Raw genomic sequence first — 27,821 nt, 5'->3', positions numbered from 1 at the left:
CCATTTAGCTAGTGAAAGTATTCTTACATCATTTGCCTCTTTCTCCGGTTTTGTGTTTGTTTTTTTAGAATTTAGATTAACAGGTAATAAGCCAGCTGTCAACTACAGTCTTTCATGTGATTATATCATCTCTGCACCAGAATGTTCTTCGTAATTAAGTCTTTACATAACAGATGAAGATAAAATGTATAGAGCTAGAGCTACAAACCTAATTCTGGAGCACTGTCCTCAAGTAGTTCCTTATGCCAAAATGTTTTAGTCAAACCCTTCCTTGTCATACATATCCATGGGTGTGCACATGTTTAACACACTGCACCAATATTTCTTTCAAATTGAAAATTCTCTTTAGCTGTGGTTCAATCAACAGCTAGAAGCTTAAGATATATAAACATACTACACAGAGAGCATCACAGTGGCCGTGGTTTTCTTTATCCAAATGAAAGCTTCCAACTGAGAGGTAAGAAATTTGCCTACAAGTCCTTCCATTTTATGCTAGCAAATAACTCGCTTAAGAAATGCTGTAGCTTCAGCATTAAGACATTAGGAGGTGGAAAAGCGTGGGAAGGGATGAGAAGTGGCCACCATGAGGAAAAATTCTGCTAAAATTACCTGACTTTTAGAATTTAGATTAACAGGTAATAAGCCAGCTGTCAACTACAGTCTTTCATGTGATTATATGCCTTTAGATGAGTTTAACAGAAGAAAATGTAACAGTTTGTTTGCTAACAAAACAGCAGTTTCAGTGACTGTCAAGAATTTAAGAAAACACGGATTTGCCTTAGTTATAATGATGTTCACAGTGCAATAATGTTTCACAGAGCTCAAAAACACCTTCTGGATTTTGCACAAAATGTAACACTGAACTTTATTTTATATGTAAAGTTTAAAGTTCTCCAGTTTAAAGGAAATAGGAATACCACAGTTTTGAGTTCTGCTACTTCTCTCTTCTAAACAGAGACAAATGCTTTCTCCACAAATACTGTGTAAAAGTTTTACACCAGCAATGAATGTGCTAGACTTTGCGTGCCTAGAAAATTAAATACAAACAAAAAAAACCCGAACACTTGCATGCATTCACTTCAAGTGTATCAAAACTTCCAGCAAAAGAGGTATTTTGCAGCCAAAGTACTTTAGAGCTGCTTAAATATCAATGAACTGAAGTAGTCCATCTTTCGCAGTCACAACAGTACAGTGAAGCTGCAACAAACATGTCTAAATCTGCACGCTGTGCAGTAACATTCAGCTTTAATGTCATTTTGACTTTTGTATTCCTATTTTTTATTGCTAATTAATTTGTTCCTTTTGAAACAAATGTCTTTAAAACGAGTCTTACATTTGTTCCTCCCTTACCCATGCACTCCAATTTCATTACAACAGAAGCTATGTTGCCAAAAGGAGACAATTCCTCATTTTTGGTATTGTGCCCTTGAAGGCATCTTATTAGAAAAGACCATTTCTTAATTAACATTTTTGATCTTTAATCCATTACACATTCCTTTAATCCCACACGGAGGAGCTTTTGGCCCACTTCCTTACAGTGACTGTGGGAGGCAATAGGCTAGCAATTTGTGCTGAGGGCTCTCTCGCAGCTGGACTTCAGAAAAACTGAGTGTAGGTCGGACTGGTCAAGCAGTATAGATTTTCATATATAACAGCTTTAGACAACCACGACTCAGGGTTAAAAATAACACCCGGAAGTCCAGGTTTACAGATGAGATCATACTATTAACTTCTATGGAGGGCTTTTAATCTTTTTTAAAATGAGTAGCAAAATTCTAAGTGGAAGATTTAGCAGATCACCAACATGTAAAGTGTACGAAAAATACAATGTACATCCCTTATATCGTTTTCCTTGCAAATAATTACAGCAATTATAATGTGCTAACAGACAATTAACATTACAGGCTTCACAACTCACTATGATTTTTTTTAAAATACAATGTATGTAGCCTTAAGTAAATTGGTCATTTGGTTGTTTTGATTGGTGGGTATATGAGCTAATGGTTACACATTAGCTCAGCAGATCTAAGAACAGATTTGTCTACAAGCCAGATAATTTAGTTAGAGGATTAATCTTGTCAAAACTTTGTGAAATACAGACAGCATTTCCAAGAAAAATATGTAGTTTTTCATTTCTCTATTCTGTATTTAGTATCTGTCTATTAACTCACACAATGAATGCCAAAACCATCCAAAAGGCATGTGTGTTAGACACAAGGCATGGCTAGTAAAACATGCAAATAAGCAGGCAGTTGATCACAAACTTGATGTATAGTTGCATCAAAATTCGAACTTATTTTACCTTTTGTACAGCAGTATGTACACTGCTAATGCTGTAGAATAATAAAATGGGGGAAAGGGTGAAAAGGTGAGTTACAACATATGGGCTGGATCCTTCTCCTACTGAAATCAATTTTTATTAACGATTTTACTGGGAGCAGGATTGGGGCTTATGCACTTGTCAGTCCTTTTCTATGGCTCCACTTTGGTTCTTCTGGAATTAGCAAGTCATTTAATAATATGGCCTTGCTGAAGATATACCCAGAAAAGGGTGGGTCACATGATCATTCCAAGATAAGCATGCTGAGCACCTGCCCCACCCATAATACAATCCAATGGTAGGTTTCTGCACACATCTTTTAAATCTTCCCCTATGCTGCTATTCCTCCTCAAAAAGGACAACAGCCATTTGTCTCGGAGTGAGAGCCACAAGGCATGTCCAGCCTTTGAACAGTTTTCCCATTTAAAAAAAACAAAAACAAAAGATTATAAAATAAGTTCAGGGCATAATTTACTTGGATCCTTGGCTCTAGGTAAGCGTAAAAGCTTGTCTCTCTCACCACAGTAGTTGGGCCAATAAAAGATATTACCTCACCCACCCTGTCTCTCTAAGTCAGTTTATATCCGTTTTTAAAATAAGGGAGGGAATTGGCTATGGTAGCTCCTCACTCTAGTTGTCCCAGTGTGTCTTGTTTTAGTTTATAGTTGCACTACGAACTCTTTGAAGTGGGTGCTACCTTCATATTTACTGTCTTGTACAGCACTAAACACAGTATCACTGCATAATATGTTAAAAATAAATGATTGTTCATATATACTTAGAGCTTATGATCATGTTGAGTAAGACCCACTGGGGTCCCTTCCAACCTAAATGATTCTAGAATTCTGTAGTGAATAAGCAAAGACAGTTTGGGCAAGGAACTGGGAGTTCCATATAGCTCACCACTGCAAAGGGATTAATATCAAATATCCTCATTCAGCTTGGGAAAGCAAAGTGGTGTTTATTTATTCCATTTTGCATATTTACTTCAGTCTTTTGTTTAAAATTCCCGCTCTTGTGGCTAGCATAATTACCTTCATCTCAGCTATCAATCATCTACTGTGACAAATGTATATTGATTTTTTTCTTGGAAAACGCCAGACCAGTTTAATATGTTCTGTTACTTTTATTTTAGACCCATTCAATCTGGAAGTATTTAAGTACCAGCTACCACTACAAGGTCTTCCAGCATTCCACAAGATAGAAGCTTGTGTAACAGCTGAAGAAATTGTTCATTATGGGAGTTTCATTTAGCCCCTCTAGATTTCTACTTCTACAAATATTAATGGAAAAACCACTGCAGCTGCCTCTTGCCGATTCATAGCTCTATTGTACAGCATCCTTCTTCTCTCTCCCCTCCCACCAGATCCAAGTCTGGAAATGAAAAGCTACTGACCTAGAGAAACTATTCAACAACCTGGATCACCAAGCTGCTGTCAGTCCAAAAGAATGAGCCCCCTCAGACAATGGAGTGAGCAAGAGCTCCACTCAGTATGCAGTGGGATCAGTCTGGTCTACTGCAAGATGGGAGAGCCATCGGAGGCCATGGTGCCAGGGCCTGTGTAAAAGAATAGCTAGAACGTGATGCACTTCTGAATAGGCATAGTAGGAGTTTAGTACTAGGGGTACAGCTTTCATACTGCCTGTTTTGAAAGGAGGAAAGAGATATCGGGGGAAGGGGGTTGAGGAGAGTGAGGGAAGGGCTGTTAAAGGAAGAAGGCAGCATTTCTTTTAAACTTCTAGGCACAATATAGGATAGTCAAGGGGTAGAGAAAAAGAAATAAGGGATGTGGGGCAGAGAGACACACCTTCCACCAGGAACAATGAAATTTAAAGTGCTTTGCAATCCCCATAAAAATGAATAAAATATCTTCTAGAAAGCATGATTTGCCTGGTCATTTAGTCTTCTTTTGTCACAAAATCTACAGGAGGTTAGCAAATCCAGAGCACTGTAGAATCAGATAAATTAGAGATGAGAAAGACCTAGTAGATCATTTTATCCATCCCACTGCCAATGGGAGATTGTTCCTACAGTGTATTTTCAAATGCTTTGTCCAGTCCAGTCTGAAAATGACCTAAGTGACAGGAGATTATCCCACACTCTATTAGATCTCACTATTGGAAAATGTTTCCTGATATTCAGCCTAAGATTTCCTTTGCTTTATTTCATCCCATTACTGCTAGTTCTATCCCCTTGGGCCATTCTAAACATTAGATCTAATTTTGATCTAAAAACACAGAAAATTTTCATCTTAATTCATTCCTTTGCTTGGGCAGCAGGAAAGTGACAAAGCAGCATAAAAGGAAAAACCACAGAAACAAACTGCAGTCAGCATAAAGAAGATGAGAAGGCATTGCCTCTTGTCTACCTCTAGCAAATCCCTCTAGCACAGCGGTTCTCAAACTGTGGGTCCGGACTCCAAAGTGGGTCGCGACCCTATTTTAATGGCTGAGATTTGCTGGGGCCCGGGGCCAAAGCTGAAGCCTGAGCCCCACCGCCTGGGTCCGAAGCCAAAGCGGCAGGGCTCAGGTTACAGGCCTCCTGCCTGGGGCTGAAGCCCTCAGGCTTCTGCTTTGAGCCCCCTTTTCAGGGCGTTGGGGCTCGGGCTTTGGCTTTGGCCCCACCACCCCAGGCAGCAGGGCTCAGCAGGCTCCCCCTGCTGGGGTCGTGTAGTTATTTTTGTTGTCAGAAGGGGGTCGCAGTGCAATGAAGTTCAATTGCAACGGCAACACCTGACCCAGAAGGAACAGAAACCCTGCTGGGGAGGGGATTTTGATAACACAAGGCCTTTGAGAGAAAGGAAATGAAAACGGAAAAAATACAGCAGATGAAAGCCCAGGATTTTGAGGTTTGGAAGACCCATCTCTGAAGGGACAAGGAATTGAAAAGGTATAGGTAAATAAGACATCCACTCCCAGCAGTTAAAACACAATTTTGAGAAATGGGATGCAAGTTTTGGTACGTATGTGCTGCAAACCGTACAGGGCACAAATTATTTCAATTCTGCATTGACAGCCATTTCATTGTTCTGCAGAGCTAAGAAAACAATAGCTGGAGTCCATGAAGAATAAAACGCATGCATATGCCTCTACCTCTGTGTGACTGGAAATTCAGAATGAAGGCTGTCTACGGCCCTGTGTTGTCCGTTTTTGCCAATTTTTACCAAAATATTCCCTGGTTTTACAAAAGCTTTAAAAAAAAAAAAAAAAAAAAGATTTTCACCCCAATTTTGGACCACTCAAATACATGGAAATACTTGATTATGTTAAGAAAATATAATACATTAGATAGACTAATTTATTATTCAGATAAACACACTTAAGTGTAAATGAGAGGCTGTTAAAGACAGACAATGTAGCGGAATATGCACATGTGCATATATGTACGTACTGTTGACGTACAGTTCATGAAATACACCAGAGCTTTCACTTTCAATACTCTTCCTTTCTCTATTTGTTGCTATTATCTGTTCTCCCATCCCCCAATATTAACCCCTATATTTACCCAAACAGAAGTTAACTTTTTGTATCAATTTTCACCAGTTTTGTTTTGTTTTTTTTTAATTTTTTGAAACAAACATTGATAAACTCCTGGGAAATTCTAAACATAAAAACCAAAAACGAAGGGCCCTGAGGATGTCACGGCACCCTTACCTTAGTGCCTTGCTGACATGCACTGGGCCTACCTGGTTGGCAAATATGACTTTGAAAAAATACATTTGGAATGAGGAGAGAGGGAAAACTCAAAATGATAGTAGACCCATGCCCAAAAAAGTTTCCCCCCTAAATGTGGTGAAAGAATTCACTGCTAGGGTGACACCGTGTGCATAATGTTTCAGTTCAGATGGCAGGGTTTTTTTTATAAGGAGAGATGCCTCCAACAATAGACTTGATAACGGGAACACCACCTTACTCTTAATCACAGTGGTTAATAACAGTAGCACACACTACTATAATAAATGGACTTCAGTTGAGTACAACCCAAAATACCTCATTGAGATACGGCAGATTTGATCTAGTCTCAGACATGGATAACACACTGTATTACTGTATATAACTTAGAAAGAATGTCAATTATCTCTGATAGTGCAGAGATATGCAATACAATGCAGTGCATTATAGTTCAATTTGTTGAGACCCAGAAGTCTACACTGCTGCAGATGTCAGCTATGCCATTTGAGGGGAACTGTCCTTAACCACTGTCCTTAACCATGACAGTATTAAGAACGGACCATGTTTCTTTGGCTTTATTTAAGTAGCTTTGTGACTCTGCTTTCAAATAAAATTATTTTTAAAAAGGAGGGAAGGGTGATTCACCTTGATAACTGATTTTTAAATTATCTTTTATTTCCCTCCCTCTCTTCCCTAGGAAATTAGTTGCCCCCTAAATGCTATAGCTGTGATCGTCCCAATTAACATTTTTAATAATAAGTATTTTCCAGATAATGCCATAATTTTCAAACAGGTGATACTCACACAGGTGTGAGCATGTAATTTAAATACTGACACACATGCTGTGCACACATCAGATTGTTCATTCTTGTAGGAGATTCCCTTCCTAAACAAAATGAGAATACCTATAGCATCACACCACCAGAGACATCTGAGCAGATTTATAGGGCAACATCTGTTTCCATGACAGATGTGTGTGTCAAAGCAGCATTACACAGCGCACGGCAATGGCTTCTGAAGGAACTGCTTCTGGAAGAATTTAATTTTTTATAGTTCTCCTTTTCCTTAAAGTGATACGGCCACAGGATGTCAGTCAAACAGAACACAGAACGCATGGGATCTTCTGTCACTCCAGCTAACAACTTAGTTGTTCAAAGAAACATTCTGATTTCTGCGGAGCTTGTATAGCTATGAACTGACTTTCATTCACAGGAAGTAATTTTTCTTATAGACAAAGGCAAAGTTTCCTCAGGGGCCCCTACAGATTGCAGTAAGATGGGAAGGGATTATGATATTTTTAATTGCCACTTTTTAGAATATAACTGGCCCCAAAAAAATTTATCTATCTATATTAGATGCTTATATGGCCCCCATTACTACAGTATCGGAGCACCTCAAAATGTTTCATGTATTTATCCTCACAATGCCCCTGTGCGGATGTACAGTCACAATTACCTTTTGGTTTTACAATAAATTAGATATATGTAAAATAAAAGATCAAGATAAAGCTTAAATTTTCCACAGTATAGCAATGAAAGGTGACTCAAAAGCATGTCCTCTTCCGAGAGGCTGCACAGTATTAGTATATTATACCTAAACTATAAAAGAAACCTCAGCAATAAAAAACAAAGTATCCAAAACAAAAAATTCTATTAGTCCTTTAGGGAATCAAGTATTAACCTCCTTATATACTTAAGGCTTGTCTATACAGAGACTTAGTCCATGGCAAGCAGGATGTGAAAGTACAGTGCACTAACCGTCTGCGCACTACGTTCCCATGTGGACGCTGTTTCAAACAGCAGTATGCCAAAGCCCACTATGGAGCTTTTAGCAAGCAACAGCAGCAGGGTCCGGGCAGCCAGTTAGCGTGCAGCAGACTAGAGTGCTGTAGAGCCACATCCCAATTTGCCACACACAAAGATCTGGTCTACACTACATAGTTAGGTCGATATAAGGCACCTAATTATGTCAGTGTGCACACTGCAGCCTTGTCCCGCTGATGTAAGTGCCCTACTACACCAACATATTAACTCCAGAACTAACTCTACAGTATTAGTGTTCGGTGGATGTGTGTCTCCTCCTGTGTTCCCTCTAAGGTGCGCACTTGCATGGCTGCACAGGAGCCCATCAAGGGCCGCACACCTGATGAGGAGAGCCATGCAGGCGCGCAACTCCTGGGCCCTAGAGAGGAGAGAGATGTAGGGTGAGGTGAGGTGAGGAATAGGGGGTGGGCGGGGAGCTTGGGGCGTGCAGGGCTGTGGCAGGGAGACGCCTCTCCCCCAGCCCCAGAGCTGCTGCGGCGGGGAGAGGCACCTCTCCTCCGGCCATGGGGCTGCTTCAGCAGGGAGTCCTCTCTCCCTGCCACAGTTCTGGGGCAGCCTGCACCCCAAACCCCTCATCCCAGGCCCCACCCAGAGCCCACACCCCCAACCGGAGCCCTCACCTACCCCCCCCAGCACCCTAACCTTCTGTCCCAGCCCTGAGCCCCCTCCCGCACTCCAAACCCCTCATCCCTGGCCCCACCCCAGAGCCCTCACCTCCAGCCGGAGCCCTCCCCCCCCACACCTCAACCCTCTGCTCCAGTATTTTTCACTTATATAATCAAAGGCCTCCAAATCCAAGAAGAGGTTATCACAGGATTAGCAATGTTCCACACTCCATCAATAAAGTTCTTGAGTCTTCCATTTCTTGAAGAACACCTGCTGTGTCTGGATGGATCAGATTTTACAATCCCTCAGGCCAAAATTTTAGCCAGAATCTCATTCATCTTGATTTACTAACGAAATTGACGTTTTTAATAGAGATGCCTTAGTTTGGCTGCAGTCCTGGAGAGGGGTGATTTCAGAGATTCTGGAGGTTTTTAATGCTCACTCAAGTTACCTTAAAATTGTTCTGATATGGAGGGAACATATCCAGGAATTATTTTGCATTCTTAACACTTAAAAGTTAAATAAGGCAATAGCTACTACCTAAAAACAAAACAAAATAAAAAACACTGTTTTCACGTCATGGGGTGAGCTGGCCTATTAAGGGTTTGGGGGCTCAACCTCATCTGTGCCAGGTTTAACCCACCTCCCCACATGGAAGGAATGAATACCCAGGCCATGTGATGGGGAGCATGAGACTAAGAATGGGGCTTACTCGTGGAATATAAATTCAGTCCGAGGAGACACACCTGAGAAAGTAGATCTAGGAATGAGACCTAAGAACCACTGGACTAAGAACAGTCAGAAAAGGGCCAGTAAGGAGGCCTACACTGAGTAACTCTCCAGAGCTGCTAGGTAAAAGATCTGAGAGAGAGACCTGCAGGGAACAGGAACTACTTGGAGGAAAGTCTAAGTAGAGCTCACACTAAGAACCCTGTGAGTGTGAGCTAGCCAGGCGGGCTGGGGGGAAGATAAGGGTTGCTTTGAACTTTAAATGAATAAATCAGACTCCCAAAAGGGAAAAGTTACTGAGAAAACACTTGCAATGTAATGTCTGATTAACTGGGGCAGTGTCAGGACCTAATGCCAGACTGGGTTAAGTCCTTGTTACACTTACAAAAAACAGTGCTTTCTTCTCTAATGCTCTTTTTGCAACAGAAATTTGAACGTATTGCCACAGCAGAGCATGTAAATGATATAATGCCATGTTAGCTTACTCTCCACTGGAAACTCAGGTAGTCCGAGGGCTGGGGGTGTGAAGAAACAAAGCAAAGTTTGGCAAATGAAAAAGGAAAAAACAAGTAGGTAAAGAAGCTTCTAAGATAGCAAGAAAAACAGAAAGTAAAATACCCCCCCTTAAAAGTACCCGCCCATTTTAAACTATTTTAAATGTTAGACCCAAGTAATGGAAAGACATTCCTCTTCTGCAACAGTTGAAGTTAGAGTTACAAATCAAAATACTTGGGAGGCACTGCACAAAGATACAGGAGGAAAAAAGAAGTGTATTTTGGGGTTAGTCTCTCAAAACAAAATCTGCTAATTTTACCTTTTTTTCAGCAGAAAAACTTTTTAAAAAGACAATTAAAAAAGGAAGTAGCATAGTGTACAAAACCAGCACGTGGGAAACCCTAGTTCTAGCACAGCACCAAATCCTTGTGTTGAGTGATGGCCAGCAGAACTATAGACACAGTACAAGGACAGAGGGAGCAGGGGGTCCAAAAAGCTTTCTTCTTCCATTATTATTACAGGTCAACTGGCTCTCCACTTGGAGCACTCTAACCACTACTATTGCAGTGTATGCCCCGACACAGTGACAGCTCTGTGAGAACTTCCTTTATAAACCACTTTTAGAGGTATATCATATAAAAGATGCCATATACATACATACATACACACAGTTTATTTCAGAATTCATGTGCCTTCTTTATTCCTAGCCATGGGACTAGATGGTACAACAGCATCTGCCAAGGCCAATACAGCAGAGGAAGCAGCACAAACACATCCTCGGTGCTATCCTCTTCTCCTTTTTCATCTTCCCATTGCCACCTCTTCTGCAACTCCCTAACCAGTGACCACTGCAGCAGAATAGCCTGAAAACCTACAGGTTCTGAGCCACCAACATCTGAGAAGCTGATGGAGAAGAGTACCTCATCCGATGAAATAAGGGGATATTAGAACCCCCAAATCCTGCATGTAGATGTGGAGAGAAAAACATGCCTGCCTGCAACTTGAGTGCAGAGAGACTGAACAAGCAGTGTGATTTGAGAGGATTTGGGAAGGAAGACACAAGAGAGAGACAATAATTGATACACAAGATGAAAACAGTATAAAGCTTAATGTATTTGCTGAACTACAGCATCTACACAGGCCAACACCCAGTGAATACAGCAATGGGTGCTTTAGACATAGGGTGACCAGATGTCCCGATTTTGGGGTCTTTTTCTTATATAGGCGCCTATTACCCCCTACCCCCTGTCCCGATTTTTCACATTTGCTGTCTGGTCACCCTATTTAGAAATTAATGTAATAACTGCCTAGCGCCATCCCTGCCAGTCACGCTACTTCATTTCAAGGGGTTTGTTCCAGCATGACTGGTTTATGACACAGTATTTTTAACATTTTGACTTTTTTATTGGCACTGATGGCACACTGTCCTAAAGCAAACAAATTCTGAAATGACACTTCTGTAAACATATCTCTTACACACCGGTGAACACTGTATTATAATGACCCCCTACACACACCACCAATTTCCAAGTGTACTAGTTCAGACTGACATTCCATCCCTTATTTGTGCTACTGGAACATCATTTTGTGTTTCCCAACTTCCCAGTTTGTGTCACAACCCAAAGGTAATTGAACCCTACTTTTGTGTTTAAGTGTAGCAAAAAGGCGGTCTGGAGTTACATGTATCTCAGGAACTGACAAAAAGTGCAAGCCTTCTAGTTCACTGAGTTCCTGGGAAGAACACAGAATCTTACTCTGATTGCCCCAGACAATTTAGCTTGGCTCCCCCAAGGCCTCCCAGCCTAGCTAATGAGAAATTCCCCAGCAAACCCCATATAAAAATGCTTTTTATACCTCTTTAAAAATGCCTTAGATTCTCTATATATTTGGTAAGACTTTTTACTTCTTTAAAATGTCCCTTGTTGCTCCTCTAGATAATGCTCCAGTGATGTATTACCACCGTAATACAGGACTGCAAAGCAATGGGCTAGCCAGACAAATATTACATCTTATTTTCCTCTTCGCTTAGAAGAAGCAGAAAACCCTTTGGCAAATCAGAGCTCTTGATGCTTCTCTGTCCTCCCACTGGAAACCCTGCCCAACCTACCCTATATCTGAGATGCTTTCTGTGTTAGATGTGGGGGCAGCAGTGCAAGCTTGCAAGTGTGGCAGTCACTGTTAACAGACAGAAGCAGGGTGAATGAGCATTCTACCTCTCTTGTCCTCTGGGACATAACACATAACTGTCTATTAAACAACAAAACATTACTGATCTGCTAACTAAGTCCCTAAGATTCAGAAACAAAAAAAGAAAGAAAAAAAAGATTCTGTTCTTTTAAATTTAAGTTCAAAAGCAATTATACAAAATTGAAGAACCGGGAAACTTACATATACCCTTTGCTAGATCACAGACTAATACCAAGAGATTATTTTTCCATATCATCAGAGCAACCTCTCCCTCATAATTAGGCTAGGAAGGATTAGATTTTTATCAGTAAATAACAGTAAACATCGATTTCACAGTACACACACAAACTGACGAAGAATATTTCCATCTACAATAACTGAAATGTACAGAGAGATGAAGTAAGAAAAATGTGGCTTAAGAATTTGAGTTTGATTTAAGGATGTTTTATTTTGTATATTTTAAGATGTGAGCTTGACAATTTGTGTTTTAACAGTTATAAAGCTTTAATTTTTTTAATCTCAGTGTCTATCATTAAATAATTGTCAACACCCCCAATAATTTCCCACAACTATGAAAATTTTAATCCATAAAAATTGGGAAAAAATGCTTGAAGTCCATGATTTTGCAGAATTGAAAATAAATAAATAAATGAAAATCTTAAAAGTGCTTAAAAATCAACACTGATATTATACACTGAAATCATAACAATATAAGAATATAACTCTTCTAAGCTTACTTATAATGTATTCTATTGATTCTCCAAATTAATACACACAGCTTAAATTATGATAGAAAACTGTCATTTACAGAACTAGTTCAAGTAACTAATAAGAAGGCTTGGACTTCTGTAAAACCTTTCAACTGGACAGATAACTGGGAGAAGAGCTTTTAATCGCCAGTCTAGGTAGAGGTTAAAATTTTACATGAAGAAAAGACAACCAACTGAACTAAAAAGACCAAATCCTTGCAGTAAATAATCAATGTGATTCATAAAAACATGGCCACATGAATTCCATTGACAACGCGCACATTGATAAATCTCCACGTTGCATTAAATATCACCTGCAAATCAATGGTTTGTAAGCATCCTCCATTGTTCAGAACCTCATTGAAACTTTGACAGTGAAGCGCTATTTTTTGAAAAACTGAAGTAGCCACAGTAACAAAGTTCTAGCATTTGTGGTACTTTGAAAGCTACAACACCTCAGCCAGAGTTCTATTTCCATCCTTCCAAAATACTTCTAATTTACAAATTACAATAATCAGGAGAGCCAGTCCAGCAAATACTGAAGTCAACAATCACATGCTTTCAAACCTACTGAGCTAGCTCTTCCAGTTGTGGAAAGTTCACTGGCTCTGCATTTCCTGCCTTGCAGAGATGATAATGCCACAGGACTGGAGCTTGTAAACTCTGCAGCTCTCAGCTGAACAAGGGCTCTGCTTCAGCACAGTTTAAATACTGTGTACAACTAGAGCTTCAGTCACACCTCAGGGGACATATTCAGCATTGGCATGACAGAGAGATTTTGTTAACTGTGGTTCAGATGACTGATTATACTCTACAATAAAATATTTGGGGAAATTAATTTTTTGGAAGACCCGAAAAAATTCTAGTTGACTAGCTACTGCTTTGAAAATGCCTCTTCAACCCTAGCATTTCAATAAAATTAACCGTAATTTTTTTTTTTTACAAATTAAGATTTATTTTAAAAAATCCATTTTCTATGCAAATCTAAGCAAGAGAGGCTGGGTTGTTTCTGCTCAGGCAACAACATACATTCTCAACTCCTTTAGTGTTGTATGGGGAGGCCATCATTAAAAACAGAACTTAGTTTAAGGCTTGCAATGTAAGTGTCCTGCTATGCAACTAAATAAGGCCAGGTCTGCACTAAAAAGTATACCCTCCTAGTGCAGACGCAGCTTATACCAGCAAAAAAGTGCTGTTTTAGCTTATACTGGTTCGGAGAGCAAAGTAAGCTATATCAGCAAAGGCATTTTTAGGCCAGTATAATGGTCTAATTGAGCTTTTGCTGGTACAGAAATTCTGTAAAAAAAGTCACACATCTAACCAACATTGCTGTAGTAGCTAAATTTACTACTATAGATGTGGCCTGAGAAGCTTCATTAGTTCAGGGAAAGACAGAGTTTGTGCACACAAGCCAGAAGATAATTCCTCAGAAGTCACAGTAGATCTGTTTGCATCCACACACAGATGTGCAAAACACCAGAGAAGAAGAGTGAGGAATATGTTAATTTAAAACATCTAGCAAATGGTTCACCCTTAACAAGTCCAGTTTCTGGTGTTTTCAAGGGGAAAAGGTATATTGTTGATTTGGGCTGGGGAAGGTAGGGGCATGAAATGAGAAGCTGAAGCATGTTTTTCCCCCTTTATTGAAGTTCTACATCACACTACTAGAGTTAATGCAAACAGGAAGATCATAAAAGAACATAATGAAAGTCTTGCACACTGGGACTAAGGGACTGGTTTCAGTTACTGAATATAGCTTTGGAGGCACACCACACAACAGTGAGTAACTCCACAGTATTACACCACTATATATTATGGCTTCTTAATGTATTTTCCGTATAGCTCTTCAGCCTTATTCCAGTCTGCAGCCTCATGCCTCATGTTTTGTACCCTATCCAATATAAAGGTTTATAAGATTAAAATTCACCTCTACAAAGTGTGTCAACATGCATTTCCTTAAATTAGATGGAAAGTAGATCACACACAATACACAATTGTAATACATCATTCCAAGGGTCTAGAGTTAGAATTACTCGTATTTTCAACTAGTAACAGGATACCCTGTTGCCCATTATCTCAGCTCTGTGAGAAAATGGGAGCAGAAGCAGCTAATTTGTGAAAACTCTTTCACAAGCTCTTCTTATAGCTCCAATATAGTCACTAACCTCACCCAGAAAACCCAAATGCACTCCATCCTAGTGATGTGTATAGATATATTTTTTGTACCTCAGCCTTGTGTTATATTTAATATAATTCAGGATTTTTGATAGATAACATTGGTTACTCCACTCCACTGCTGTTTGAGACTAAGGTCAAGCAAGAAAGACTGAGAGTGCTCTTTTCATGCACTGTTAGCTCCAGGCACAAAGGGGCCTTCTGCATCACAGTCAGGGGTTTTCAGCAGCAGGAATATTTGCTATCAAAGAACAGTGAAAATACAAATCGTTCAAAGCAGCCATAGTGGAGAAGATGCTGTACCCAGAACAACATACACTATGTTTTATACAAAATGGAATGCCACAAGTACTGTGGCAAAGACAAAGTTGTCTTAAAGACCAGTCAGATACTGACTATGGTGAGAATAATCCCTTGTGAACTTGTTTCCCAGTGAGTCTTATAATATCCACACTGAATGGGGATTTATTACCATTGTTTATTTTCATATTTCTGTTTAGCATCTATTTAGATTGTGAATTCTTGTGGTCTACCACTGCTATAATACCATGATATGTTTCTATATTAAGACAGTATTGAAGTAGAGTTAATGTTAACCATTTTATCACCTTAAAATCAAAAGAAATTATATACAAATTTGTGTTCTGAGAATTCCATAGATATTACACAGACAAAATATGCACTCCAAATCAAATTAGCATTACGTACATCAGACTGGGTAAATAACTTGCCACCAACCACACACCTAGACTAATCTGACATCCTAACTTGCTTAATCTACTTTAGTTTCTGATCCCCTTTTTATTCAAATGTTAAATGTAATATAGGTTAACAGGTTCTGGACACATGTCAGGTTTACACAGACACTGGTAAATATATTAGATCTTTCCAAACTTATGTTCACCTAGTCTAAGAGTGCTTTGTAATTTCTTCCAAGAAGAGCAATACACACATTCCAATTGAGATTGAAGTTTAAAATTCCTATTAGAATAGTTTTTATGTAATTAGACTGGAATGAATGTGCAACAGTGCCATTGCAGAAAACTTCAAAGCAGTTATACTGGAGAAATCACAACCCATTTCTATGTGCCCACAAGAAGAAAGAATGACTCCCTTGAGGATAAGAGTATATTAGTCTCTGTATGTAATAGATTTTATTGACCATATGGAACTGATATAAAAATTGTGTTGCAGTGGGTAGTCTTGGATTTGAGACAGGAATGTGACACAAAATACAGTTTCTGTAAAATGCCTGGCTGCTTTCTGGCAGCCTTTGCAATCAGAAAAACCTAGAACATTTACCTGATTGAGTCACTGATGAGTCCCAGTTCAAAGCAAAATCTGAAGATTCACCCTCTTCGACTGAAAGAGAACAAAATACAGTTTGTGATTTCTAAACAAAATGGGAAGCACGAAATAATTAAAGTCCCATATACTATTAAAGTGTTACAACAGATTTCTGCACCAGTGAAGAAAAGATTATTGTCCATAAAATAATTTTAGGGTGATAATTTAGTAAAGTTTCTGTCCAAACATTTTCAACTTGGCTACTAAATCTGTGCCTGAATATTTTTTTCCCCCATGTACAATTAACCAAATTTGCACATGCAAATGTGAGTGAGGTTTAACTACCACAATGTATTGTGGATGTGCAGATTTAGGGGGTTGGTGCACACAAAAACTGCAAAATTGAGGTTGCAAAGAGACTGTTTTGAAAATGTCACTCTAACGTATCATACCAAAGATATGTTCTATGAAAACAATATTGACTGATGTAATTAAACAATATGAAGAACTACAAAATTTATGATGTTTTAAAAAGTTTGATATCCAAAACATTATACGTTAGGTACAGACACATTTTGTAATATTGCAGTCACATAGGCACTTTTTCTTTGAATATTTATATTGTAACTTAAGGCCTGATCATGTGAAGACAATGGGGGTAAGATGCTCAGTACCTTGCAGAATCAAACACTCATGTAGCACTTGGGAAAGAAGTAAACACAACATTTTATCTTTAGCTGTTCAAATTTTGTTTAGCCAACCTTGTGCCCCTTAGAAACAGCCAAGAGACCAGCTGCCAACTAGGAGCCCAATTCTACTCTCACTTCAGTCAATAGCAGTTTTACTATTGTCAAACTGTGTGCATTTGAAAGTCAGAGGTGCAGAGATTGTTAACATATAAACATATACAACAGTGTTCTTATTTCTCCCTCATAAATATAGTTTGGATATTGGACCTTTATCCTCTGACATACACCATTTTACTGTACACTCAACACTACTACCTCTCCCCCCCATATCCACACTTGACTTCATCTAAAAAATGGACTTCTACAGGATCCTGCAGCTGAAGTCAATGTACCACTCTAAATTCACATTACATAGCTCCCACTGACCACACTGGTGGTTGTATGCCCAGATCTTAGAACTAGGTTTATGGTCCTTAGATTCAATTTTTATTACCTGGAAGCCTCATTTTTTTTCCAGCGGGCTCTAATATCTTTGATGCAGTTCTAGCAAGTTGATGTGGGTGGTTTTAAAAAGAAATTGGGAATAGAAAAGATAACTAAATGGGTAATATAAAAAAAAATATTTTGATGCACTGTAATCTTATGTGCAGATCGCACCACAAATGTACATTCCATAGAAGGCTACAACTACAGTAGTGCTGTTATATAATTTTATTACTTCAACATGACTGACCACTTCAGTTGATGCTGATGAGCCTTTAAAATTAGCTGTAGTCTTTTAAACAAACCTACATGAACACAAAAGCACATTTCACAAAATATTATATTTGGAATGATGGAAAACAAAGTATAAAATGTGAAAATCAATGAAACTCCCATTTATTTTGACACAAGTAGGATTGGGCCAAACATTTGCTCTAGTAAAAGGTTCACCCACCATTTTGTATCTCTTAGAGCACCATCTTGTTTCATTTTTGTGACACGTACTAAAATGCAAAAGGAAAATTCTGGACATAATGAGGCTAAATATTGCTGCAGCTCTTACAACAGGTATGTTTCAACAATAAAATTACATGTACTTTGGGAGAAGATATTTTCCCCCCAACATGTCAATTAAGCTAACTTTATATTGCATGTCTTATTCAAAAAGGATAAGCAGAATGTTTTTATTTTATTATGGAAATTAAAAAAAATCACTTTTCTAATGGATAAGAGAATAAAACTTACTAAATCTGCTAAAAAATATGGCCAGGCCTTAACTTCAATAACAGTTAAATAAGATATATATGGAACCACTGTTGGTCATCTGTAATTTTAACAACAGACTAACTCACATTTTGGCTAAACATAAGAGACTTGAGCTGTAGGTCACTTGATTTCAACAGTACAACAACACTTTTAGGAATCCCTTAAATGAGGCCAAAGGTTAAATGCTTAAAAGGTTAAATGAATGCCTCTACTGGCATTAATTTGTTTTGCTCTACTGAGTGGATGAGGGAGGGAGAACACTACATTTTTATATTTAAATGAAGATGACAACACTTAAATTCAATGAATATTATTGTTATGATTTCAAGTTCTTCCCCACACACTCATGCAAACATATCACCTCATCTAACATTTTCATGTAGCAAGGGAGTCGATTGCCTCACTAGTTTAGACATAAATGCATTTTAGCTGTTGTTGCTCATCCCACTAATTTTTTGCTCTCTTTTTTCATTTTCTTTCTTTTTCTTTTTTCTTCTACTTCTCTCTCTTTTTTTTTATTTTAATAAACACACTATCTTTACAGGATCAAGGATGAGAAAAAGTAATAGCAGCCCCCCTCTAAGAGCTATTGTTACGTCTGACTACTGTGCAACTGAACAGGTTTTCTTTATCCAGCAGAACAGGACTTCAAATTGGTCTCTTCAACAATAAGGTAACTGGCAGGGGCGATAGGAAAAAAAGAAGCCAGATCACTTCACACTGTTTGAGATGGGTGCTTGCTGTGGAAGCAGGAGCACATAAGGTAGCAAGTGGTACAAAAAGGCTGGCATGGTTAGTCCTGTACTTCCCTGAAATGAGATTCTTACTATAGAAATTATTATTATTCTACAGCACCATAACAATGCATGGGGCCTAAGGGACAATTAGAAAGATAGACTAATCTTTTTGGACAAGGGACCTAAGAGGGGCCTGCAAACACTCAGGTTACTCATGTGCCCAACTGTTTGCAAGACCAGACCCTAAATTAGACATCAGGCACCAAGGGATGTCAAACAAAGGACAAGAATCTATGATATAAGGAAAGCATTTAACATAAAAATATTCAGTCTGCACACCAATATGATTAACAAGCCATAGCTATTTAACTATCTGTTCCATTCATTTCCTGTCCTGTGCACTTTGGCAGGTTGGGAGGGAAGGATGGCCCCATGATTAAAGTGCAGAAGTAGGGGTCAAAAAATCTGGGTTAATTTTCCAGCTCTGTTACAGACTTCTAGTGTAACCTTAAGTTACCTAACCAGTATATACCACTCTATTGAAAGGGGATAATACCTCACAGAGGTGTTGTGAGGCTTTTCTCATTTGCATTTCTAAATCATTTGGACATAAATTGTTATATAAGCACATGCATTTGAAGTGTGCGGGGGGAGGGAGGTATATCTGCTGAGACAGTAAATATCCAAGCATTAAAAAAGTTGACAGGACAGCATTACCTTAAACTAAAAACTTTAATACTTGACTATTAAGGGCTAAATTCTGCCCTCTGGTGCAAGAGTCCTCTGTTGATTTCATTTGGAAGGACAGGATGCATATGTTAGAAGTTCCCTGTGTTGGTTAAGGAAGGGCTGTGTAGAGACTTTGTCCAAACTGGAGGTGAAGTTCCAGCTCATCCAGAGAGTAGAATAAAGGTTGAATATTTTGCTTACAGGCTCAGCAGATCCTCCTCAGGAGCAAACAGCAGGTCAGACTGGGGTTTGACTGCTGAGGTTACATAGGCATCTCCAATTCTCACCACTGAGAGCAGTGAGTCAGAAAAACCTTGTTCATAATTTTAGTTAGGGAGATGTTTACTTTAGTTTGCTTTCCCTGTCTGTCCTTACATGTTATCTCTTTTATTATTTTCTGACATGATTTGAAGCTTGGTTCAATTTCCCTTTTCTATTTTGTATATTTGTTTATAGCAGTAGTGTTAGATTTGGTAAATAAATTACACCTTTTTATCTCTGTTTCCCCCGATCTTGTGGAGACTGGTTTATTTAAAACAATAATAGTAATAGGTGCAGCACAAGGGAATAGAATCTAACGGGACCACTTTCAAGATATGATAGTAATAATATACGGATCTATGGAGACCATTCTTAACCAAAAAAAGGTAAATGCTAAAAAGAACATTACATTGGTGGCACTGAAAACCTATTTATTGTGTAAATCTTCTACCAGAAAGATCCACCCAACTGTGTCATGCAGCTGGCTGACTGGTTTAAAGATTAAGGGTTGTCACAAATGATAAATGAATTATGCCAAAAATATAATGCCTAAAACCGGTCTGGTTGCTAAATAGGCTCGTGCCATGTCCAAATTGATGGTAGCCCTTATGAAGTCCAGAGACTATGTGGGGTCTAGGATCATTTTCGACGCTGACTCTGAGTGGCAAAAGAAGGCTGAGCAACATGGAGGTTGATACATAGGCTTCTTGCCTGGACAGCACAGTTAGAGGACAATTGTTGAGACAAGGAAACACGAGGACACAATAACATCTGACATAAGCTGCTACGATGGAAAACACCTTGGTGAAGACCTGGGGAGCAACGGCTATTCCAAAGATGAGCACTCTGTACTGGAAATAGCAGGTGCCCACTGTGAATGTGAGGAAATGTCGGTGAGCTCCATGGATATCCATGTGAAAATAAGCAACCTTCATATTGAGAGCCATAAACCACATGCCTTTCTCTGTCGACAGGATAATCGCTGCCAGCATGACCATACCAAACTTGAGCTTGTGAAAGAAGCGATTAATGTGCCAAAGATCGAGGATTGGTCTCCATCTGCCTGTTTTCTTGGGTATCAGTAAGTAAGCTGAGTAGAACCCTGTTCTATTGCTTCATCCAGAGATAAGGAGGGAAATCTAGCTGGTTGTGGAGGCACTGTCAGGACCAGACTAAGGGATTCTTCCTCTACTATAGGATCCGAATACCTGCTGGAAGGATCCCTTAAGGGGAGGCAGGTGAAGATTACCTTGCGGACTGGGCTGGTTCCAAGGGGGGGAGGTATAGGGACAAGATTCCCCAGTATGGCCAATAGGCTGGATCCCAGGGAGGTTGTGGTGTCCCCACGGCATAGGGTACCAATGGCTCAGAGATGGTTGAGGTGGTAGATGCTGCCATGAACGTGGCAGTCTCCGTGAAGGTGCGTAGTGGTGATCAGACGTGGTCGGTTCTTCTCCCGGTTCTGATTCATCGGAGAAGGAAAAGATTGACTCATGTTCCAAAGGCAGTACCATTAGAGCCAGTGGAAGGGTATAAATTATCAGAGCAGATGGTGAGGGATCCCGTACCTCAGGCATATCCTGTGGTAGAGAAATGATCTCTCTAGAAGAGGAGGAGCCTGATAGATAGGTGACTCCAGGTTTGGCACGGCAAATACATCCTGGGACGTGGCTCTGGTTCCAGATCTCCCCGCTGTAAGAGGCACCCTCTCCTTCTGGGTATCAGTGCTGGCGCCGTGAACTTTCCTGCAACAGGATGATCCCACATATTTTGGGATGCCGGTGATAACAATACCAATGGACCAGTGCTCAGAACCACTACATTCCATTGCTTGTGTGACTTCTTCTCATGTCTCTGGGACTTAGCACGTGATCTGTCGCCATATCTCGAACTCGTGGAAGGAATGTTCACTTTCTTCGATTTTGAGGAAGACTTAGTCCCATGCTTATAGGTATGCTTCTCTACCTCATGACTAGGCCCCGCTATGGGGTCTGTGAGAGTGGTTCTTACAGCACCGGATTTGGACATGGTAGTGGGAGACACGCTCCTCACTGATTCAGTCCAATGTATGTGGGGGTTCCCTGGGCTAGGTCCAAGTGAGGTCTCGAGGCAAGCTCCACAAGATGCTTCCAGAGGCAGAAAGCCTGGCCTTCTCGGATGCAGCTGGGGAAAGATCGGCAAATACTGCACCTGGACACACAGGGCTTCTCCCAAGCAGAACAGACAGTGTTGATGTTCGTCGCTGACCAAGAAGGAACGCAGGCAAGAGGCGCAGAGTTTGAAGCCCGGAGTCCGGGGCATAGTCCAATACCCGCATGCCAGTACAGGGGAGGAGGGAGGGATCGGTGAAGAAAACAAACAAAAAAATAAACCCAAATCTATCTAGACCAAGTACTAAAACTACAATAAACTGGTAAAACTAGTCTAAAAACTGGCAAACTATGTACACTGTCTTATTTCAAAGTGCGTCAGTGACGAGGACACTGAAAGTTCCGACCCAGACCACCCGGCAGAGAGAAGGAACTGCGGATGCAGTCGGTCTGCCCCGCCCTTTCTTTGACGAAAGCACAAGGCGAGCCAGGGCTCAAGCAAGGAGCAACAGACACCACTTTCAAATTCTCTGACTCTGGGCACATAGCACACATGCATAACCCTCGCTGGAATACAATAGGGACCCTCACTCAAAGAAGAATAAATGTTTTCTGAGAAACAAGGGACAAAATCATAATTAACCAAAATCAAGGATTAGACCCTTCCATAGGTGCTATTTAATCACTTCGGTGATGTTGTGCAGCAACAGCAGAACACAGATACTGCTAAACCACTGAGACAGAGGTGATGACTTTGTGATTTCCTGGGGGGGTGCTTGACTCCTGCTCCACCCCAGGCCCAACCCCCATTCCACCCCTTCCCCCAGCTCCCACCTCGCCTCTTTCTGCCCCCGCTCCAGCCCCGGAGCACCCACGGAGTCAGCGCCTATGCCCTGAGACTGATAGAAAGACGCATAAGTACTTGAAACATTCTCCTTCGGAAGTACAGCATGGAAATATTAAAGGAAAGAGAGGTGAAGTTTAAGGATGCAAGCCAAGATTTTAAAAAGCAGCTAGTGATTTTACCTCAACTTGAGACACCTTAAAGGGGCCTGTTTTCTTGAGAGCAATGCTCAGCACTTCATAAAAAACCAGTGCCCTTTAAGGTGTTTCAGACTGAACTGAAACATTTTAGAATCTTGGCTATGTCTACATTTAAATTCCAATCATTCTTGTCAGTTACACACACCCTCCTTTCCACCACTTTTCTCCAAACTATGAAAGGTGTTTGTGCATTCAGTTATGTTTGTAGCAAGAAACAAGGGCTATGTAAAAAGTTCATAACTATATCTGCTCTCTCTGAATCATTGTTTTGAAATGTCTTAAAAATAATTTGTCACTCCTATTAGTAATGCAGAGCCAATATCGCTAGAGAACAGCATCCTGGATTGTATTCTGCTTCATGCATCAACAAAAGTGTCAGTCAAGTTCAAAGTACAGTATATTATTGGTGATTATGTCAATTTTCAGATCTCAGGTTGAATTCATAGTCAATTTTAAAAAAGGAGTTAGAAGTAGTTTCAAAGTTCTCTGAGTTCCTTTATCAGTTTTGTGGCCTTACCCTTATTTTTATTTATTGTTAAAAAGTTTCTCTCTCCCCTGTTGCTGTGTGAATGAGCTACATAAACCAGTGGAGATAAACTGACTGATTGACTGTACATATGAAAAAGGGAAACAAACTGTGTACCCAAACTGTCATCCAGTGCACAAAGTAAACAAACTGGAAACAAAGACAGAGAGGCACCACTCTTTCAGTCTAATGCTTCAATTACAGTAATCTTGGTGCTACTAGTAAATATGGTCATAAAGAACTTTCACAGTTTCTAAACTGAAAGTATCTTTTTAATGAAGTTTGTCTGGGAAGCAACTCTGAAGTTGAAACCCTCTAGAAAAAAAATGTCTTAGAATGAGTTTCCATGCCAAGAGCTTTGAAAATGTCCTTGGGCTAGCACATACAGAAAATCTTCTTGTGATAGACTCAAAGGGGCCAGGTTCTCCAGTTCAAGGCCACTCTGTGCTGTGCAAGTGAAGAATTCCCTATGTGCAGAGGGAATCTCTGCTGGCATAGAGATGCCAGAAGTGCATAGCACCTCCATACACCAGTTGCCGTCTCATGCTGACATAAAAAAGAAGAGGGAGCAGGTCAGGGATGGGCTTGCTGAAGAAATGGTGGGGGTGTGGCAGAGGTGGATTCTACTGTTATAACCCAGTTCTCCACTGGCATAAGGGATCTTACGCCAGCAATGCCAGCAGCATTAGAACAAGATGCCTTTCTTCTCTAATTTATGAGAGAAGGAGGTAGGCCTGAATCAGGGAGTCACAACCAGATCCCTCTGGCCACCACTCTTCACTACAACCAAGCACAGCTTAGATGCAGTAGGGAACTGTGAGCAGATATTCCATTCATTAAACAGTATTACACAAATCCAAATGTTTACATTTTGCCAGCTTATCTTAGATGTTCTCAGAGGATATTTATTTAATTGCTAGGTCACTGGTGCTGGAGACTAAAAGGTTTTGGTCCTCTGTGCTCAAAGAAACTTCAGAAAGAATTCAGCATCCATTCCCCCGTGAATCTGAAGATCTATTTATGGGAGTGCCATTACCTGAACTCCATTCATAGCCACAGTGCTTAACACTTGATCACTCCCAGGAAAGAAGTTAACCTTATCAAACCAAAGCACTTCTGAGCCAAATGTTGATTTCTAGATGCAATCAAACCTTACAAATGAGCAACAGCCTCTTAACAGCTCAGACTGTATGTGCATACTTCTTATCCTATTACATAGTCTTCAAGGGGTGAAGGGAACTATTGACATGATAGGATTGTACTAATATTTGCCCTAGAATAAAAATGCTACCGTGTTCTATCCTAAAAGTCAAAAACAATGGCATAATATTTTTGGCCCCAATCTGGAAAAGCACTTAAGCACATGTTTAACTTTCAGTGCCCTGTCTAAATAGGGAATCAGGTTACTTTTCTGAATCAGAGACATGTTTTGGACCGTTACTGTAGAGTACTCTCACCATTTTGTTACATCAGGGTAACCTAGGGTTACCAGATGTCCCGATTTTATAGGGACAGTCCCGATTTTGGGGTCTTTTTCTTATATAGGCTCCTATTACTCCCCACCCCCTGTCCCAATTTTTCACACTTGCTGTCTGGTCACCCCAGGGTAACCTCTCTGAAGAGGATGATGAAATGGTCTGAGTGCAGAAAATGCCATGTTGGGTTTTAGTTGGTTGGTTGTTGGATTATGTTATTCTAAATAGGATGGGTTTATTTCTCACATAAACTACTACAAGTTGTATCAATATTGTCTGTATATTACCCTGCAGTGTGTGCGTCCAAACTCTCATATTTCCCTCTGGATAAGTTTTGTAATAAGACCCTTTATTATTAATCAAATCATACAATAAATACATATTTTCCCAGACCTAGACATAGATACTTTTAAAGTAGAGCTCAGTGATTGCCACTTCCCTGAAACATCAGTTCTCATATACCTTTTACACTTGTTTATGGCCTTCCAGCCTCAGATACGTATCCTTTCAATGCCTTTATCTTTCATATCGTCTCCCATCTATCCACAATCCCTCTCTCAAAGTTTTCCTTCCTGCCTTTAAAAAGGGATCATATGAAATTATAAGCCTCCAAACCAATGAACAACCACACAGAGGCCTTGTCTACACTACACAGTTTTGTCAACGCAAGTTACGCCAACAATCAAAAATCTGTATAATTACATCGCTTGTGCATGCTCACACAATGTTGCTTCTATTCACCAGAGAGCATCCACAGTTGGTGCTCTAGCACGGACAGAGAGAGCAGTGCACTGTGGGTAACTATGCTCACAGTGATCCTGGGAGACCCAGCATACCCCTTACTCCCATGGCTCCTGAAGCCTTACACAGGAAACCTGAACAGCAGCAAGGAGTGCTTCAACATAGGCTGAGCAGGTGCAGAACGACCGTAGAATGTGCCTTTGGCAGATTAAAGGCTCACTGACACTGCCTTTATGGCAGGTTAGACATAAAAGAGGAAAATATTCCCATGGTCATAGCAGCCTGCTGTGCGCTCCATAATATTTGTGAGGCTAAGGGTGAAAAGTTTCTCCCACTGTGGAGCGCAGAGGCAGATCGCCTGGCAGCTGATTTTGAGCAGCCAGATACCAGGGCTATTACAGGAGCACAACGGGGGCTACTTAAATCATGAAGGCTTTGAGGCACCATTTTGACAATGAGCTCCAGTAATGTGTCTTTCTATACAGCACTCTGCCTTGCTTTGTTAACTTGCTGCCTTGCATGAAAATTTTGATGATTCCCGACCATGATTTGTACTCGGCATATGATCAAATTGCCACTGTGTATTAATTCCAGCAGCAACCACCGTGTGTAGGAGACAAATAAAGATTGGTTATCTTTCAGAGAGTATGTTTTTATTAAATACAAATTAACAACACAGACAATAGGCTTGGTGGGAAGGGAGATAACAACGAAGGGAGGTGTAGGTTTTTATGGCTGTGTGTAAGTCCGAAGGGGTGAAGTGAACAAGGTACCAAGATGGGCCGGGAAGTTACAATGAATGTGGGAGGAGCTTGAGGAGGGTATGGAAAGCAGTTCTGTATCAGCTACAGGGGTGGGAGGGTGTTGCGCACACATGAATTCAGCCTGCAGCGTGATTAAGGACATCAACATCTCCGTTTGTTCCTCTACCACTTTTATCATCCGCTCCTGGCTCTCCTTTCTGTCCTGCCTATCTATTTTATAATTTTCTTTTAAAGTCTCTCTCCAAGCCCTGCGTTCTCTTTTTTCAGCCTCTGAGGATTGGAGCACCTCTCGAAACATGGCCTCCTCACTCCTCCTTGGTCACTTCCTTATCTGGCGGAGGCAGTCCGCCGGTGTGTACGGGGGTTCCCCTGAAGGTCACATCTGCAGAAGCACAACAAACAATAAACAGAAGCATGATGCTTAGTGCATACATCAAATCATTATAGTAAAATGCATCTTTTTTAAAAACACTAGTTTCTCACTCTCCCTTGGCAAGCACGCAGCTCAGCGAATGCCCTAAACATGATGAGTTTGCCCCAGGGACGGGGGAGGGGTGGGGAAAGAGGCTCAAGATGGGGCAAAGAATCTCATGGTTTTTTTAAGGGGATCACTGCAGGTGACTAGGGAAAATATTGTAAATTCTGCCACCATTTTCCACAGGCGGGGGTGATTAAAGCCGATATCTCATTCCTGAGGGTAATCAAGGATGCATGGGTGCATCTATCCTGCATGCATGCGGCATCAGACCGAGTCCCTATCCCAATTGCCGCAGGAAAGTTTCCTACAATGGGGGAAGGAACAAAGCAGCTTTGCCAAGGAACCTCAGCAGAGGATTGGTGAGTACCTCCCGGAAAGTTTCCTAGAGATCTCTCTGGAGGATTCTGTGAAATCTTGGTGCACATTAACAGTGTTCTGCCGCACTGCTTAGCTGCGCAGGGAAAGGTGAAGCACACGCAAACACAGCTAGTCTGGTACATTTCTATCCTTCCTCAATTCTAGAATATATAAAGCAAAGGACAGCTCTACCTCATATAACCGAGCAACATCTACTCAGAAAGATCACTTACCAGGGCTCTCCTCTCCTGCATGATGCTCGCCAGAGACAGACTCTGGGACTGGCTAGACCTCTCCAGAGTGGAAAGGAGGTCTTGACTCACCGCACCACCAGACAAACCTGCCGTGTGCTCCACATCATCCTCCAACTCAACCTCCTTGTCCACAACTTCATCCTTGGGGTTGAGTCTGCTGTCCCTGTCTCTAGCCCTGCTGACATATCCACCAGGCTCTTGGCGGTGGAGGTGGGGTCCTGCGGAGGATGGCGTCCAGCTCCTTATAGAAGTGGTAGGTCTTCGGCACAACACCAAAGCGACGGTTTGACTTCCTTGTCTTCTGTTACGCTTGCCTCAGCTCCTTTATCTTTGCACAGCACTGCTGCATGTCCTGTTCATAACCGTAATCCAACATGCCATGAGA

At 40.6% G+C, this 27,821-nt stretch overlaps 1 protein-coding gene across 22 annotated transcripts in view; it reads right to left on the bottom strand.

Moving 5' to 3' along the window:
- The window catches only part of ZNF423 (zinc finger protein 423), a 322,726-nt gene that overhangs the window by 229,959 nt on the left and 64,946 nt on the right, over positions 1-27,821 (bottom strand). For 14 of the 22 annotated variants that reach the window (XR_010592556.1, XM_042852236.2, XM_065567080.1 and 11 more), the window contains one exon: positions 16,059-16,118. The exons of the other annotated variants lie outside the window; for them this stretch is intronic. Coding sequence is in view for 13 of the 14 variants with exons in the window: in XM_042852236.2 (XP_042708170.1) it covers positions 16,059-16,118 (60 nt within the window). In the remaining variant the exon portion in view is untranslated. The remainder of the gene's footprint in view (positions 1-16,058; positions 16,119-27,821) is intronic. 22 annotated transcript variants of the gene reach the window in all.

Source organism: Chrysemys picta, chromosome 14, assembly GCF_011386835.1.
Source record: "Chrysemys picta bellii isolate R12L10 chromosome 14, ASM1138683v2, whole genome shotgun sequence".
NCBI lineage: Eukaryota > Metazoa > Chordata > Testudines > Emydidae > Chrysemys > Chrysemys picta.
The sequence above is the reverse complement of the archived record's forward strand: the minus strand, read 5'-3'. Positions and strand labels throughout refer to the sequence as shown.